At 38.0% G+C, this 16,030-nt stretch overlaps 1 protein-coding gene across 1 annotated transcript in view; it reads left to right on the top strand.

Moving 5' to 3' along the window:
* The window catches only part of ARHGAP29 (Rho GTPase activating protein 29), a 77,097-nt gene extending 61,346 nt beyond the window's left edge, over positions 1 to 15,751 (top strand). The window contains exons 16-23 of the mRNA XM_069480196.1: positions 2,221 to 2,319; positions 3,845 to 3,984; positions 4,235 to 4,423; positions 5,024 to 5,161; positions 9,868 to 10,100; positions 10,849 to 11,176; positions 11,308 to 11,416; positions 14,008 to 15,751. Coding sequence (XP_069336297.1) covers positions 2,221 to 2,319; positions 3,845 to 3,984; positions 4,235 to 4,423; positions 5,024 to 5,161; positions 9,868 to 10,100; positions 10,849 to 11,176; positions 11,308 to 11,416; positions 14,008 to 14,885 — 2,114 coding nt within the window. The 3' untranslated portion in view covers positions 14,886 to 15,751. The remainder of the gene's footprint in view (positions 1 to 2,220; positions 2,320 to 3,844; positions 3,985 to 4,234; positions 4,424 to 5,023; positions 5,162 to 9,867; positions 10,101 to 10,848; positions 11,177 to 11,307; positions 11,417 to 14,007) is intronic.
* Positions 15,752 to 16,030: the final 279 nt, after the last annotated feature.

Genomic DNA, 16,030 nt, shown 5'->3' with positions numbered 1-16,030 from the left:
TTTTTAACTACCTTATCTTTATAATGAACTGTCTCATACATAGGAGAATGTAAATACATGTACAGCTTAAAAAAAAATAATAAAACAAACACTCATATATTCACCACCCAGCCAAAGAAGTAGATCATTATCAGTATATTAGAAGCCCCCACACCTCCTTGATAACATTGCCCTATCTCCCACTAGAATAAACCACTATGCTGAATTTTTAAAATCATTCCTTATTTTTAATGGTTTTAGTACCTGTATATAGTAGAGTTTTGCCTTCTTGTAAATGATATAAATGAAATCATGTTTTTCTTTTGTGACTTCATTCATACATTTTTTTTGAGATCCATATTGAAGTAGGTAGCCATCTTTATTTTCCCTGCTGTATAGTATTCTATTATATGAACATAACTATCATTTATCTTTTGGTTGTTTTGTATTAATAGTTAATTGCTATAATGCACAGTGTCGTTATGGAAATTCTTGTGCCTGTAATTACTTATTCTTGTTAATTTTTTACAAATCTACTTTAAGATACTTTGATATAGATTGTCTCCTAGTCCTCAGAGAGACAGACAGAGTAGGTGTTTTGAACTCTCCCTTAGTGGCTTCAAAGAGGGTAACTTGCCTTAGGTTATACAGCTAGCAGGAGAGGAAGGTAGCACTTGCACCCATGAGATTCTTACTTCCAGCACTCTTTCTTCACTCCTCTACAAAACAAGACTACTTCAGTCTTGTTCTTTCTGGGATATTCCTTCCTCCTAGAATCTTGAGAGAGATATTATAGGATTTAACCGCCTTCAAATTCTAAGGCCTTTTTCTGTTTAGCATTTTGTATATTACAGAAGTGTTACTCATTTAAATAAATCTCTTGTTTAAAGTTAGGAAAATTTTTACATGCAGCACTGGGGTTTGTAGACTGATTATCAGCTGTCACTTTACTGCCTCCTTTAAAACTAGCGCTGTCAAAAGGACATCCTAGAGAGGTGAGCCTAAGTATTTAGCTGAATATTTATAATGAGCTCTGTAAAAACAAACTGGTTCTAGCTAGCTCCAGAAATTCTGACCCAATCTAGAGCAACCCCTAAATTATTTGGGATCCTGTAAGACTTCATGAGAGAAAGACAAAAATTTGGAAACCAGATCACTTGATAATGGGCAAAGATCTGGGAATACGTTACCTGGGAAAGAGAAAAATTGGGGACATAACAGCTATCTTCAAATACTGGAAGTGAAAAGGAATTAAAGTTAGAGTGCATGTTTGCTCCTTGGGGAAAAAATATGACCAAAGACTAAAATTTATAAGGAGGCAAATTTCTGCTCTATAATGTAAGGAATCCATTTTACAATTAGAACAGTTCTAAAATGGAATGTGTGACCTTGTGATTTCTTAGTTATTAGGAACACATTCAAAGCAAAAACCAGATGACCGCCTTTAGGCATATTGTGAAGAGAAATCCTTTTTGGAAGAGGATGTTGTTTAAAATCATTTGTGAAAAGCCTTTCTAACTCTGAAACTAGCACTGTTAAGGCCTTGAGTTAAAGTGAACTGAATTCTTCCACTTAGATATAGGCCTATTTATGATATCAGCAGGGAGTAAATAAACCTCATTCCCAGGCGGGCTGCTTCCAAACATGCTTCTGTATACATGGCAGTGTCCTTTGTGGACGTAGCTCGAATCCTGTGGTCTCAATTCCCTGCCAGGTATCACTGGGCTGTGGTTCCTGGTTCCTGGTGTCCTGTCTTACTAGGAACATAAATGGGATGTTACTATTGTAGTGTTGTGTTCAAAGATTTTTTGTGTATTTTAGAAAGCTTTCGGTTGTATTGTATACATTTATTTATAACTTAATTCAACAAACAATGACAACTTCATTATTGTGCCAGCAACTCTGTCAGCTATTAGATATAAGACATGAATGGAAAATACTACCTATCCTTGTGGAGCTTACAATCTCTAACACTTACTGTCAGAAACTGGCAGTAAAGTCTCATTGGAATATATGATCCTCAGTTTTTAAATTTGTTTGAAATAGTCAGATTTGGTTAAATTCCCTTTTGTTCCTAGGAATAAGTATCAAAATTCCCTGTTATCCAGAGTATGAGAATGGATTTTTACATTGAAGCTAATAAAATAGTATGACTTGTATTTTTCCAAAAGGGTTGTCATTACCCATTTCTATAATTCTACAGTGAATGGTCAGATAATTGTATCCACAATTTTCTTTTAGGAGACTTTCATCGAAAACTTCCACGAACTCCATCCAGTGGAACCATGTCCTCTGCAGATGATCTAGATGAAAGAGAGCCACCTTCCCCTTCAGAAGCTGGTATTGTATTCACCTGAATTAAATCTCACTAAACAAGTTGAATCAGTAGCACTGCATGCTGTTAGAAAACCAGTATGATTTTAAAGAATCATTACTTTGCTATGTATTAAACAAAAGGTATCACTATGACTTGAATATATCGCAGGAATTATATATGAGTTGAAAAAGTATTAATCAGATGTTACAAGTATAAGAATAAGTAGGACAGGCATGATGACTCACGCATGTAATCTTAGCACTCTGGGAGGCCAAGGCGGGAGCATCGCTTGAGGTCAGGAGTTCGAGACAAACCTGAGCAAGAGTGAGACCCTGTGTCTACTAAAAAAAAAAAAAAAAAAAAAAAAAAAATTAGCTGAGTATCCTGGCGCATGCCTGTAGTCCCAGCCACTTGGGAGGCTGAGGCAGAAGGATTGCTTGAGCCCACAAGTTTGAAGTTGCGGTGAGCTATGGTGAGACCACTGCACTGTATCCCAGGTGACTGAACGAGAGTGTGTCTCAAAAAGAAAAAGAAAAATCAGCCGGGTGTGGTGGCATGCACCTGTAGTCCCAGCTACTCAGGAGGCTTGGGCAGGAGAGTTGCTTGAACCCAGGAGTGTGAGGTTGCTGTGAGCTATCATGACACCACTGTACTCTATTCCAGGCAACAGAGCAATACCTTGTCTCCAATAAAAAAAAAGAATAAGTAGCAAAACTACTAGATCTAAAATGTATTAGTATGGTGCTAAAGTAAAAGGCTAGATATTGTGCTTTTTTTTTAATAAAACTAATACAGTGATTCAGTGTTAAAAGGCTTGCAATACATGAGAAAGTCTAAAAAAAAAATCTCCTTCAAAAGAAACAATGCAAGAAGCCAAGCAGGAAATATAAATAAGTATACTTGTTGGGGACAAGGAAAATTGTGGATGTGGAAGGATATAAAAGTAAAGTCAGTTACCTTAGTGACTTGGATTACATTCATATAAATTAGTTTTGTACATTTGATACCTCCAGATTCCTGTTTCGACATCATTTCTTAAATTAATGGAACATCTGACCTCCAATATGGTATTAGTATGTAACTAGCTAGTATTAGCTACAATTTTATAATGAATTAAGAATAGGTTTATCCTTAATGCAAATAATGCTGACATGCTAACCTCATCTAGCTATTTTTCTTTGAAGTGTTTATAGGGACTTTTTCTAAGAATGTAATGCCACTTATAGGCACTCTTCCCAGTTCTGTAAAGGGTATATTAGTAACAACGTAAATTTGCTGATTCTAAAAACATTATGCCATGCTATTTTAGAATTATCTCATTGATTTGTTGGTGATTTTTACTCATAGCTGAAAAGTTTGATAAATGTATATGCCTTTTAAGAGATCTATAAATTGGATACTTATTTTGATGTTATAAATTCAAAATAACAGCTTTTTGTAATATATGAATGACTGCAAAATCTAAAGCTTATTCAAAATACGGGCTCACATGGTATAATTTTTCTGTAATCACACAATTTTTATATACTAACCTATTTTTGTTGCAAGGACCCAATTCTCTTGGAACATTTAAGAAAACATTGATGTCAAAGGCAGCTCTCACTCACAAGTTTCGCAAATTGAGATCCCCCACGAAATGTAGGGATTGTGATGGCATTGTAGTGTTCCAGGGTGTTGAATGTGAAGAGGTAAGACCTTCCTGGAATTGCATTGGCCCCTTTATGTTTACTTATTAGGATCTTATGCAGATATATTTTTAATAAATTATACCAGTGTACCTTCTATAATTTTATATTTCATTTTGCTGTTAAATGTATTTCAAACAAAAAGTAATATCTTTTAAGCGGATTTTTGTTATATTACTCTCTACCTATAGTTGCCCATTTGTGAATAGTTTCAAGGTGAATTAATCAGTTTTAAACTATCATTTTCTTGTAGTGTCTCCTTGTTTGTCATCGAAAGTGTTTGGAAAGTTTAGTCATCATTTGTGGTCATCAGAAACTACCAGGAAAAATACACTTATTTGGAGCAGAATTCACACAAGTTGCAAAAAAGGAACCAGATGGTATCCCTTTTGTACTTAAAATGTGCGCTTCAGAGATCGAAAATAGAGCCTTATGTCTACAGGTACATTGTAACTCTTAAAACTTAAAACTTAGAAGCATAAATACGGCCAGCCTTGGTGGCTGACTCCTGTAATCCTACCATTTTGGGAAGCCAAGGTGGGAGGATTGCTTGAGGCCAGGAGGTTGAGACCAGCCTGAGCAAGAGTGAGACCCCATCTCTACTAAAAATAGAAAAATTAGCCAGGCATGGTGGTGTGTGCCTGTAGTCCCAGCTACTTAGGAGGCTGACACAGGAGGATTGCTTGAGCCCAGGACTTTGAGGTTTCAGTGAGCTGTGATGGTGACACTGTACTCTAGCCCAGGCAGCAGAGACATAAATGCCTGTGTGATTTGTTCTAAGGAAAAGGAGGCTTTAAAGTAAAATAGTTTTTTTCCGTTTTTAATAATTTAATTTATTCACATTTCTTTAGAAAATGTATTTTAGTTTTTGGTATTAATATTTTAATTTTTATCTAAAATACTTTAAAAAATGGAAACATCTCGCCCTGAAGGACTGTGTAAAAAAAAAAAAATGGAAATAGACACATCAAATATATTTAGATATCTGCATTTAACTGTTTGTACTAAAACAGAATTTTGTAAACTTTTTTTTCTACTCAAGGGAATTTATCGTGTGTGTGGAAACAAAATAAAAACCGAAAAACTATGTCAAGCTTTAGAGAATGGAATGCACTTGGTAGACATGGCAGAATTTAGTTCGCATGACATCTGTGACGTCTTGAAATTATACCTTCGACAGGTAAAATTTTTACCCTTAAAACCTACCGCTAAATAAAAAAGAGCAAAAATATAATTTGTATGTTGCTGATAACATTTGCTATAACATGTTTTCATTGGCATAGACTATATTGATAGCTTTCTAATTATTGTATAGATCAAAGAGTATATAAATATATATGTACAGTTTAAAGAGCAATAATAATAAAAATAATTTCCTGTCACCCAACTTAGGAAAACCAATTACTATACCTTATAAAAGACTCCCCTGTACCTCTTCCAATTTGCAGCCTACCAATTCTACCTAAGAGGCCTTTCCTAGCGATTTTAATAACTCCCTCTGTTTTCTTAGTAGTTTTAATAGCTGTTATTCATTCCTAAACAATATATCTTTAAGTTTTGGAAAAGGAACTTGAAAGCATAAACCTAGCTATATAGGAAAAGCCCAGTATCCACACTGTTATGTGAAGATTCAGTAAATAGAACAGTGTGTGGATCATAATCTGGCTTTGCTTTTATTGATATTTTCAAATAGCTATTGTGGGAGGTCATTGGGAAAGGTCATGAATATGTCCTGGGAGGATGAAATGCACCATTTTTGGGACATCAGGCAGGGCTATCCTATAAGCTCAATGCTGCATATACTAGCTGGAATATGGTCAGCAAGTTTTCTTTTTCTGTGCTCACTGTTGTACCTATAGTTTGCAGGGGTAGGTCCAAAGAAAACATACCTATGGAATGAAATAAATGGTGTTAGTGGCTGCAGGCTGCAGCTTGTGGAGGGGTTACAGGAACTTCATCAGCACATTGTCATGAGCCAAGTAAAAAAGGGATCTGAGCCAAGCCCAGCTGGCCTTCTGTCCTCAGGTGAAAATGAAGGGATAATGGCAGAAAGAATAGTGATGATAGTACTCTACATGTCAGTCTCTGCAGTTCTCTGGCTGTAGTCTGGCTCCATTTTAAAATTAATTGATTTTTTAATTGACATTTAAAAATTATACACATTTATGGGGTACATAGTGGTGTTTCAATATATATCGTATAGTAGTCAGATCAAGGTAATTAGCATATCCATCATCCCAAACATTTATCACTTCTTTGTGTTGGAAACACTCAATATCCTCCTTTTAGCTATTTGAAACTGTGTAATATATTTTTGTTAACTATAGTCATCCTACAGCAGTATAGAAATCTAGAACTTCTCCTGTCTAGCTATAATTTTGTACGGGATCTCTTATAATATGGTGGATAGCTGTCACCCTGGGATCTCTCTTCTCCATCCTCCCCACTTTTGTCTTCCTCATTTTGGGTTTAGTGTCCTATTTTGGTCATGCCCATACTTGAGCAAGGTGGAATAGGAGTAAATATTTGAAACCTTATTTATCCGTGAATGTCTTTATTCTACTCTCTTAAATGGAAATGTAATAGTGTGAATAGTGTGGAAGGTTATAGTATTCTAGGCTGCAAGTTATTTTTCTTCAGAATTTTGAAGGCTTTTTTTTTTTCTTTGAAGTCTGAAATCATTCTCATTTCATTTCTGACTCTGTGTATGTGGCCTATTTTATCTCACTGAAAGCTAGGAGAATCTTTTTTCCCCCAACTATCCTGAAATTTCATAATGATGTGCCTTGATATGGGTATATGTTTATCCACTATTCTGGGCACCCCACGAGCTCTACCAATCAGGTTAGTCCTTTAGTTCTTGGAACTTTTCTTTATTTTGTTGCTCATTTCCTCTCCTCTATTTCTCTCTACTTTCTATCTGGAACTCTTATTTGGATACTTGACAACCTGTACTGGTTCTCTAGTTCCCTTACCTTTTCTCTGTTATTTATTTTTTTGTTTTTGTTTTCTTTCAACACTTACTAAGAGATTTCCTCAGCTTCATTTTTCTCCTGGGCTATAAACTATTTCTTTACTGATATTATGTTTTAATTTCCAAGAACTCTGGTTTTTTTCTTCTTTTTGTAGCTTTCTTTCTTTTTTAATGAATGCAGTATCGTATCTACCTGAGAATATTCAGGGTTTTTTTTTTTAGAGTTATTTTCTCTGCATATCCTCTAGCCCTGTCCAATAGAAATATAATGTGAGCCACATGTATAATACTAAATTCTCTAGTAGCTACATAAAAATAAATAAGTAAAGTTAATTTTAATATTATATTAGAAATATCATTTGAACACTTAATTAGTATTTTTAATGAAATATTTTCCCTTTTTTTTTTTTTTTTTTTTTTGGTATTAAGTCTTTAAAATCTGGTGTGTATTGTTCATTTAGAGCTGCAGTCCCTAACCTCTGGGCTGCAGACTGGTACCAGTCCATGGCCTATTGGGAACCGGGCCGCACAGCAGGAGGTGAGCAGCAGGCCAACAAGCGAAGCTTCATCTGTATTTACAGCCGCTCCCGATTGCTCGCATCGCCACATAAGCTCAACCTCCTGTTAAATCAACAGCAGCATTAGATTCTCGTAGGAGCGCAAACCCTAGTGTAAACTGCGTGTGTGAGGAATCTAGGTTGTGCGCTCCTTATGAGATCTAATGGCTGATGATCTGAGGTGGAGCTGAGGCAGTGATGCTAGTGCCAAGGAGTGGCTGCAAGTACAGATTATCATTAGCAGAGAGATTTGACTGCACAATAAATGTAATGTGCTTGAATCATCCCAAAAACATCCGCCATCTTCCCGCTTTCCTCTCCCCCCGACCCCCATCCATGGAAAAATTATCTTCTATGAAACTAGTCCCTGGTGCCAAAAAGGTCGAGGACTGCTGATTTAGAGCACATCTCAACTTGGACCAGCCTCATTTCCAGTGCTCAGTAGCCATATGTGTCTAATGGCCACCATATTGATAGCATAGTTCTAGATCTTTTAAGTTGTTTTGGTTTTCTTTCCCCTACCCATTTTGGTTTCTGTCTTCCCTGGTTGTCTGCTTATAATGAAAGATTAAGGAATTGAAATCTCTTTGGAAGCTCTTGAACACATGAAGGCTTTAAAGACATTGAGCTTTATTGTAGGATGACCTAGGTGGGCTGTTTGGGAAACACCTGATGTCTGTATCTCTAGGTCTCTACTCTTGGGCTGGTCTGATACTCCTTGCCTAGAGTGTGGTGCCAGTCCTCGGGAAGACCAGTAGGGTATGAAGGCTGCAGAATCTCTACATTCAGTATGTGTAGAGTTGCTACATCTCCATTTTCAGGTAGTTGCCCATCTGTCCCTTATGCTTGACATTGCCCATCCAGAGTTTTATACTGAACAGAGAAAAAAATCTCCAGATTTCTGGGGAAGAGATTGCTTAGGAGGTTGGAGTGGAGACAAGAATCTATATATCTAAGCCTTCTCAGGTAGCTTAGATCTCACCCTCCCACAGGATCAGAAGACCTAGTGCTGACAGTCTGTGAGTCTCCTTGGGATTCTGCAAATCATTTTGGTTCATAGTTTGGGGTTTTGGCTTTCTCAGAACTGCTAAGTCAGCATTCATTCATCTGATCTTCAGCTTGTGAAATGTTGCTTTTGTCTCCTCTCCTATACTCCCAGTCCTTGTGGGCTTTTACTGCATTTTAGTAGGGTTGCAGGGTGGAAAGAAATTAGGTATAATTGTTGGATCTGCCATGGTAGCCCAGGAAACTATTCAACTCTTCAATCACATTTTACAGGATGCTCAACTAAAAAATGGAGGCTGAGTGCCTTTGAATGGCTATAAATCTCATAATGAATCATACTTTATCTTTTCTGGCCAGTCAGACAGAGGAAATGAATGGGATTCAATACTTTGAGGTCTCATTCTATCTCGGGAATATTGTGTGACCAAGACTTTCATGTAGGAAACCATGCTCAATTTTTACAACAGTATTACAGAGTAGCTTTCATTTTACTCATTTACTATGTGGGAAACTTGAAGCTCCAAGAGGTTAAGTGATTTCCTTCAGATCCCAGAGTGCTGGAGGTAGAAATTGATCTCAAAGCTGCCTCTCTGTAGAACCGGCAGGGGAAACCAGAGAGAGGGGACCTACTTCACCACAGATAATATAGGACATCACATAGCCAGAGCTACACCTTATTTTCCATTGCAGAGCCAGTAGAAATGTTGAATTCATTATGACAGTGGGCAGACCAAAATGGCATGCCCTTTTTAGTTCAAGAGAGAAACAACTTCTTTTGACTTTCTTATGGCAATTGAAATTGTATTTAAAAATTAGATAAATTAAATGTTGACAGTGTTTTTCTTATAGTTCATATTGTCTGATGGTAATCTTCAGTGTGGCCCAAGTAAAACACAAGGGACCTATACCATTTTTTCCTTTCTGTCTCCCCCATACCAATAAAATTCAGTTTATCAGCTTTTTCTAATGAATTTGTCTTTATTCATTATCCTGGGCTTATTTCAGTAAAATAGTTGAAGATCATACTAACTTTGGGGCAGTTGTGAATGTAATTGGTAGAAGAGATATATATCAGTTTTAAAATTCCACGTGCAGCTTTAAGTTTAGGTTAGAGTTTTACTGATTATCAGTTACCTCATTTTTAATATAGGTAAAATTTATGGTGATGATTTTAGGCTCACATTATATAGGTCATATCTGCAGCAAATATATGTACATTTATAAATGTGGATTGACTTTAAATCTTGTTAATCTGAAGAGACTTAGCAAATCTTTCAGTAACTATCAGTGATAGTTGACTATTAACAGAAAAAATAGAATGATATTCCTAACGTAATTTTACTTTTTTAGCTCCCAGAGCCATTTATTTTATTTCGATTGTACAAGGAATTTATAGACCTTGCAAAAGAGATCCAGCGTGTAAATGAAGAACAAGAGACAAAAAAGGATAGCCCTGAGGACAAAAAGTGGCCAAATATGTGTATAGAAATGAAACGAATTCTTCTAAAAAGCAAGGACCTTCTGAGACAATTGCCAGCATCAAATTTGAACAGTCTTCATTACCTCATAGTACATCTTAAGCGGTAAGAATTTTATATAAATAGAACATCTGTTAATGTGTAGATAATTGATTAGTTTTTTGTTTTTATTTTTAATTGTGGCAAAATACATATAAAATTTATATCTTAATTATTTTTAAGTGTACAGTTGAGTAGTGTTAAGTACATTTACATTATTGTGTTATTTTTTTAAATGAACATTTCATTTCTAACGTATAAGAGAAGGGAGACATTGAATGTATATGTTCATGCAGCCACTGTCATTGGCTCAGATGCATCCTGTATGCCAGGCTCTAGCTGGGCAAACAAGGATGAAAACAGGGTTTCTGCCATCTGTTGGGCTTATCAGCTTGGAGGACAGACCCGCAGACCAGTGGAGTACAGCATCATTCTTATTCTAACAGGGCTATGCACAGCATGCCAAGGAAGATGGGGGTGAAAGGGCTAAAACAGAGGAGGTATCCCTTGAGTGAGACATAAAGAACTGAGTAGTGATTTGATGGACAAAGAATGTGTGCAGGAACAGCATTCCGGGCAGAGGGTAACAGACGCAGACACGAGATCATTTTGCATTTGGGAAGTACAAGTAAATTGTTAAGGCCACAACATAGCAAGTAGTAGCAGGAACTGAGCTAGGTAGAGGCCTCATAAAGAAAGTCTTGCGTACCTGGCCGATGAGCTGACCATCTGCTCATACTGTTCCCATAGTAAACTACCATGAAGGAACCCTAATAGGCAAATCTCATACAGCTTTATGTGTTCTACTTTGCAGGGTAGTAGATCATGCAGAAGAAAACAAGATGAACTCCAAAAATTTGGGGGTAATATTTGGACCAAGTCTCATTAGGCCAAGGCCCACAACTGCTCCTGTCACCATCTCCTCCCTTGCTGAATATTCACATCAAGCGCGGTTGGTAGAGTTCCTCATTACTTACTCACAGAAGATCTTTGATGGGTCCCTACAGCCTCAAGATGTTGTGTGTAGTACAGGTGGTGTTGCACCTCAGGTTGACCAAGGCTGTCTTTTGAAGTCTCCATTATCACCAGAAGAAAGAGACCCAGAACATTCCATGAAATCACTATTTTTTTCTTCAAAGGAAGTGAGTTTTTACCTATATGGAATTGTATTAGAAGTTTGTGATGTTTGTGTTAGCAAGTTGAAAATCTTTGAACTGTTTACTTTAAGGTGTGTTTTGCGTCTTCAAGTTTAAAAATTCTCCTCCATCAACAGGATATCCATACTGCAAGTAGTGAGAACAAAATTTTTGAACCACCTACATCATTTGAGGAATCAGAACGCAAGAAAAATGCATTGGAAAAATATAATGCATGTCTCAGTGGTGAGTGGCCATGTAAAAAAAAGTTCGTTGACTTAAAATTTTGCCAATAAAGCATAGTTAAAAGCCAAGCTGAGTGGAGGTGAAGGAAGTTAGAGAACAAAACTTTATTAGTTAATATATCTTGGCTAGCCATTGAGAAAGTTGCCTGTTACTATAACTTGCATTTCCCATCCCCACCTTCCCCCCCCGCCCCCAGACAGGGTCTTGCTGTTTTGCCCAGCTTAGAGTGTAGTGGCACAATCATAGCCCAGTGCAGCCTCAACCTCCTGGGCTCAAGTGGTCCTCCTGCCTCAGCCTCCTGAGTAGGTGGGACTATAGGGACACACCACTATGCCCAGCTAATTTTTTTAAGTTTTTTTGTAGAGATGGGGTCTCTCACTATGTTGCCTGGGCTGGTCTCAAACTCTTGACCTCAAGCGATCCTCCCGCCTAGACCTCCCAAAGTGTTGGGATTACAGGCATGAGCCACTGCACCAGTCTACCTTGTATTTAAATGAACATCATTCTTCATAATAATCTTCCTTATAAAAGGACTTCCTTGTAGTTCATAAATGTTTTTTGTGTTCCTTCTGAAAATGTTCTTTTTTTCTTCTTTTTTATTTTAATATTATTTTTTTGAGACACAGCCTCACTCTGTCACCCAAGGTAGAGTACAGCAGCATCATCGTAGGTCACTGTAACCTCAACTCCCGGGCTCAAACCATTATCCTGCCTCCGCCTCCCAGAGTGCTAGGATTACAGCCGAGAGCCACCGAACCCAGCCCACTAGCATCTTCTGTTACCATAGTTCAGGGTATTGATGTAACTGTTCATAAAAATCAAACTAGACTTCTGAAATTCAAAAAATTTAGACCCCTAAATTTTTTTTATGTGCTTTTTCCCTGTGGCCCTCCTTTAACCCATTAAGCACATATATGTGTATGTCTTTTTTTAATTTCTTTGACGGCAATCATTCACTGCTTTTCTCTATATGATAATTTTAGTTGCAGTGATTAGCAGCTGTCAAGCTAGTGGGAAAGCTTTCATTTGGTATTGTAATTCCACATTGTTACAACTCAATTCCAATTTTGTCACTATATAGCCATACATTTTTAACTTAATGTGTAATCAAATATCAATAAGCATAGCCTAATAGGGTCTAAAAAGGAAGGGAAGTATCATTCACCAAGTACCTGCCTATTCCATGCAAAGCACTGTGCTTACTGTTTAATTCCAGTTATCTGATTGGATCTTTGTAACAGTTCTATGCTTTAAAGTATATATAGAATTAGCCTCATTCAACCCATAGCTAACAATCTGAGAGAGGTTAAGTAATGCCAAAGGTGATACCCTAATAAATTGTTCCGTCAAGATTTGACCCTAGTCGGATTCCTACTTCTGTGCTTATTTCACTAACCCTCATAATCTAGGGCTCCCAATTAGGAATAATAATACTAATAAATGATACTTTCCAGTGCTTATTGTATACAAGATAATTCTACACACATTTCTGATTGGATCATTTAGACCACACAACAACACAGACATCCTTATGAGTCTTTTCTGACAGAGGAAGACACGTAGGGCAGTGGGATCGCCCTGCCCAGTGCAGAAGTGGCAGGTAGAGCTGAGCGAGGGCCCAGACACTGGGCTTCAGAGTCTGCACTCTCCTCTGTGCTGTAAGGTTTCCCCTCGGAACTTTAAGAATACACTTTGGTGCTTATAGTCCAACTGCAAAGAGTCAGCTCCCTGAGAATGGTCTATAAATGTGGGGAAGGACCCAGAAAGCAGATCAAGAGGGTGTTGCCTTGGAACCCAGGGAAGAGCAGTCCCAGGTGAGGAGGGAAATAGGAAGAGAGGACCACTGAAAAGTGATTCTGACGAGCCCCTGTCTGCAGAACACTGCCCCAGAGACGTGGGAGAGGAACCAGGTGGCAGGGAGAGGACTGCATGTTGTGCTAGGGGCCAGCTGCAGCTTGGAGTCAGGATGGTGTCAGTGCACGCAGTTGTTGACGTTTTTCCTCAGTAAAGAGGAAGGAGGGCAAGCAGAGGGCTGGAACTAGCCAGGAATTGGAGTTTTTTGGATAGATGCAGCAAACCACGGACAGGGTTTGAGGAGCTGAGGGTTCTAGGTGAGAAAACATGGAGCACGGGTCCAGACTAGAGAAGAAAGTAAATCTGGGAGCAAATGAGGAACAGGGTGTCCTTTTTACTTAACATAAACTATTCAACCTGAATTTGACAGGGTGGATGTTGTGCTTCATTAGTTGATCAGCTGTGGAGAGCATCTAAGGCATTTGATCTGATAGGTTGTCAGTGCGGGTGAGTGTAACGGAAAAGCAGATTGAGTGGGTTGGCAAAACCCTTGGGCTGCAGGGCAGAGCTGCACGTGGTTGGTGTGTAAATTGGTGTAACTTTTCTGAGGTTAATTTACCAATGTCTGCCTGTTGAAATTGTGACAGTCTTTTGACCTAGAAAATACTTGTTCTTGCACAGCACAAAGAAAGAAGTTACTTCAGCAAGTATTTTTTTGTTTTGTTTTGTTTTTACTAACATGTGGTGTATTTTGTAGCTGTTCATTATATTTATTTAAATAAATCTTTCTTTTTCAGACACCAAAGTGTATTATTTGCTTCTAGACCAAGAGCTTGAATCAGCATCCCAAAAGATAGAAGATAAGCCATTTACTCTGAACTCTGTCAGGGCAGCAAACATGGTGGAGAGGCATACTCCAAGGACTAAGATTAGACCTGTAAGTTTGCCTGTAGACAGACTACTTCTTGCAAGCCCTCCTAATGAGAGAAATGGCAGAAATACGGGAAATGTAAATTTAGACAAGTTTTGCAAGGATCCTTCCTTTGAAGGAGTTAATAGAAAAGACACTCCTACCACTGTTTGTTCCAAATTTAATGGCTTTGAACAGCAAACTCTACAGAAATCTCAGGACAAACAGCATGAACAAAACAACATAACTGCCAAGGCTACGGTGATTGTGCCCAGTGCACTGCAGGAAAAAGGAGTGGTGACAAGCATCAGGATTAGTGGGGACCATTCCGGCAGTGCCTGCCAGCCCAGTAAGCCATCCGTAGAGCTGGGCAGGTCAGCAGGAGAGGCATCTGAGAGACGGTCCTCCGACTCCTACCCTCTCACTCCCCTCAGAGCACCCAGAACACTGCAGCCCCAACATTGGACAACATTTTATAAACCACATACTCCTCCTGCCAGCAGTGTCAGGGATAATGAAGAGAAACCAGCTTCGCCCTTGGCAGCAGTGCCACCTGGCACAGCTCACGATCCCCAGGGTCATGTGGTGAAATCAGTGCCAGACCAGGACAAAGCACCAGCTTGTCCTGGTCAGCTGATTAGTCAGCCTAAAGAGAACTCTGAGGAGCATGGCTTGCCTGATGTGAATCCAGCGTGTCAGAGACCAAGGCTAAAACGAATGCAACAGTTTGAAGACCTTGAAGATGAAATCCCACAATTTGTATAGGGTTGTCAAAATTCAGGCTTTCTTTTTTTGTTGGTGGGGTTTGGTTTTTTTTTTTTTTTTTTTTTTGTGGCATTGTGTTTGTTTTGTGAAAGAATGTTTTGATGGGGCCCCTTTTGTATAGGATTGCCAAATTGTGGATTTTACTTGTTGTCCTATTGAATTATTCTCTGTTGGTCATATTGAATGGTAGAATGTTGATAGGGCCACATTTGTGCCTCACTGGAATTTTTTTTTTTTTTTTTTCGTTTTTCAGACAGAGTCTTGCTCTGTCGGCCTGGGTAGAGTGCATTGGCATCATAGCTCACTGCAACCTCAAACTCCTGGGCTCAAGCAATCCTCCTGCCTCAGCCTCTCGAGTAGCTGGGACTACAGGCACTCTCCACTGGGCCCAGCTAATTTTTCTGTTCTTAGTAGAGACAGGGTCTCACTCTTGCTTAGGCTGGTGGAATTATCTTTAAATTCTGTATTTTTGAAATTGTGAATAAAATAGGTGGATTCATATTTTTTAAAGTTCAGTTGACTTTCCCTGTAAAATGGTCCATTTAAATGCATCCCTAATATATGATATAGTTCTCAACTAATAGGTGCAATTAGGGAAAATCAGCTTTATTTTTTGGAGTGAAACTCAGTGCTATTTATAAAAGGATGTTTCTGAATGCAGGTGCCTGGAAGATTTTTGTTTGGTATGAATATGTTTTTTTCACACAATTTTGTAGCACATCTTTGATCATTTGTGCTTTTATGGTATGTATGTAAGTTTTCATTTTTCAGTTGGCAATTCACTTAATTTTTAAATATTTACAGAATGGCCAAAAGGCTTGCAAATCTGTATTTAATTGCATTTCAATTCATTGTCAGTTTTTACATGTGATAGTCAATTATACAAAGAAAATGCACTTAAACCTATTTCTAAATTATATAGAGCAGTTACATCTTGTTTGGCTTTAGATGGTTTTAATACATTTGATAGTTTTTCACCCCTTGGCTTTGTTCTACATAAACTTTTTCAGCAGTTTTGAACTTTTTGGTATTTTATAAATGGTCCCCCCAAAAATGCCTATTTCAGAAGTTTTTTAATTCATTGCATTTCCTCTTGATATTGTCTGGGTTTTGTTAACATCATTCCTTTTGTATGAAATGTTTTG

This window comes from Eulemur rufifrons, chromosome 8 (genome assembly GCF_041146395.1).
Source record: "Eulemur rufifrons isolate Redbay chromosome 8, OSU_ERuf_1, whole genome shotgun sequence".
Lineage (NCBI taxonomy): Eukaryota > Metazoa > Chordata > Mammalia > Primates > Lemuridae > Eulemur > Eulemur rufifrons.
This window is presented reverse-complemented; position numbering and strand designations above follow the sequence as displayed.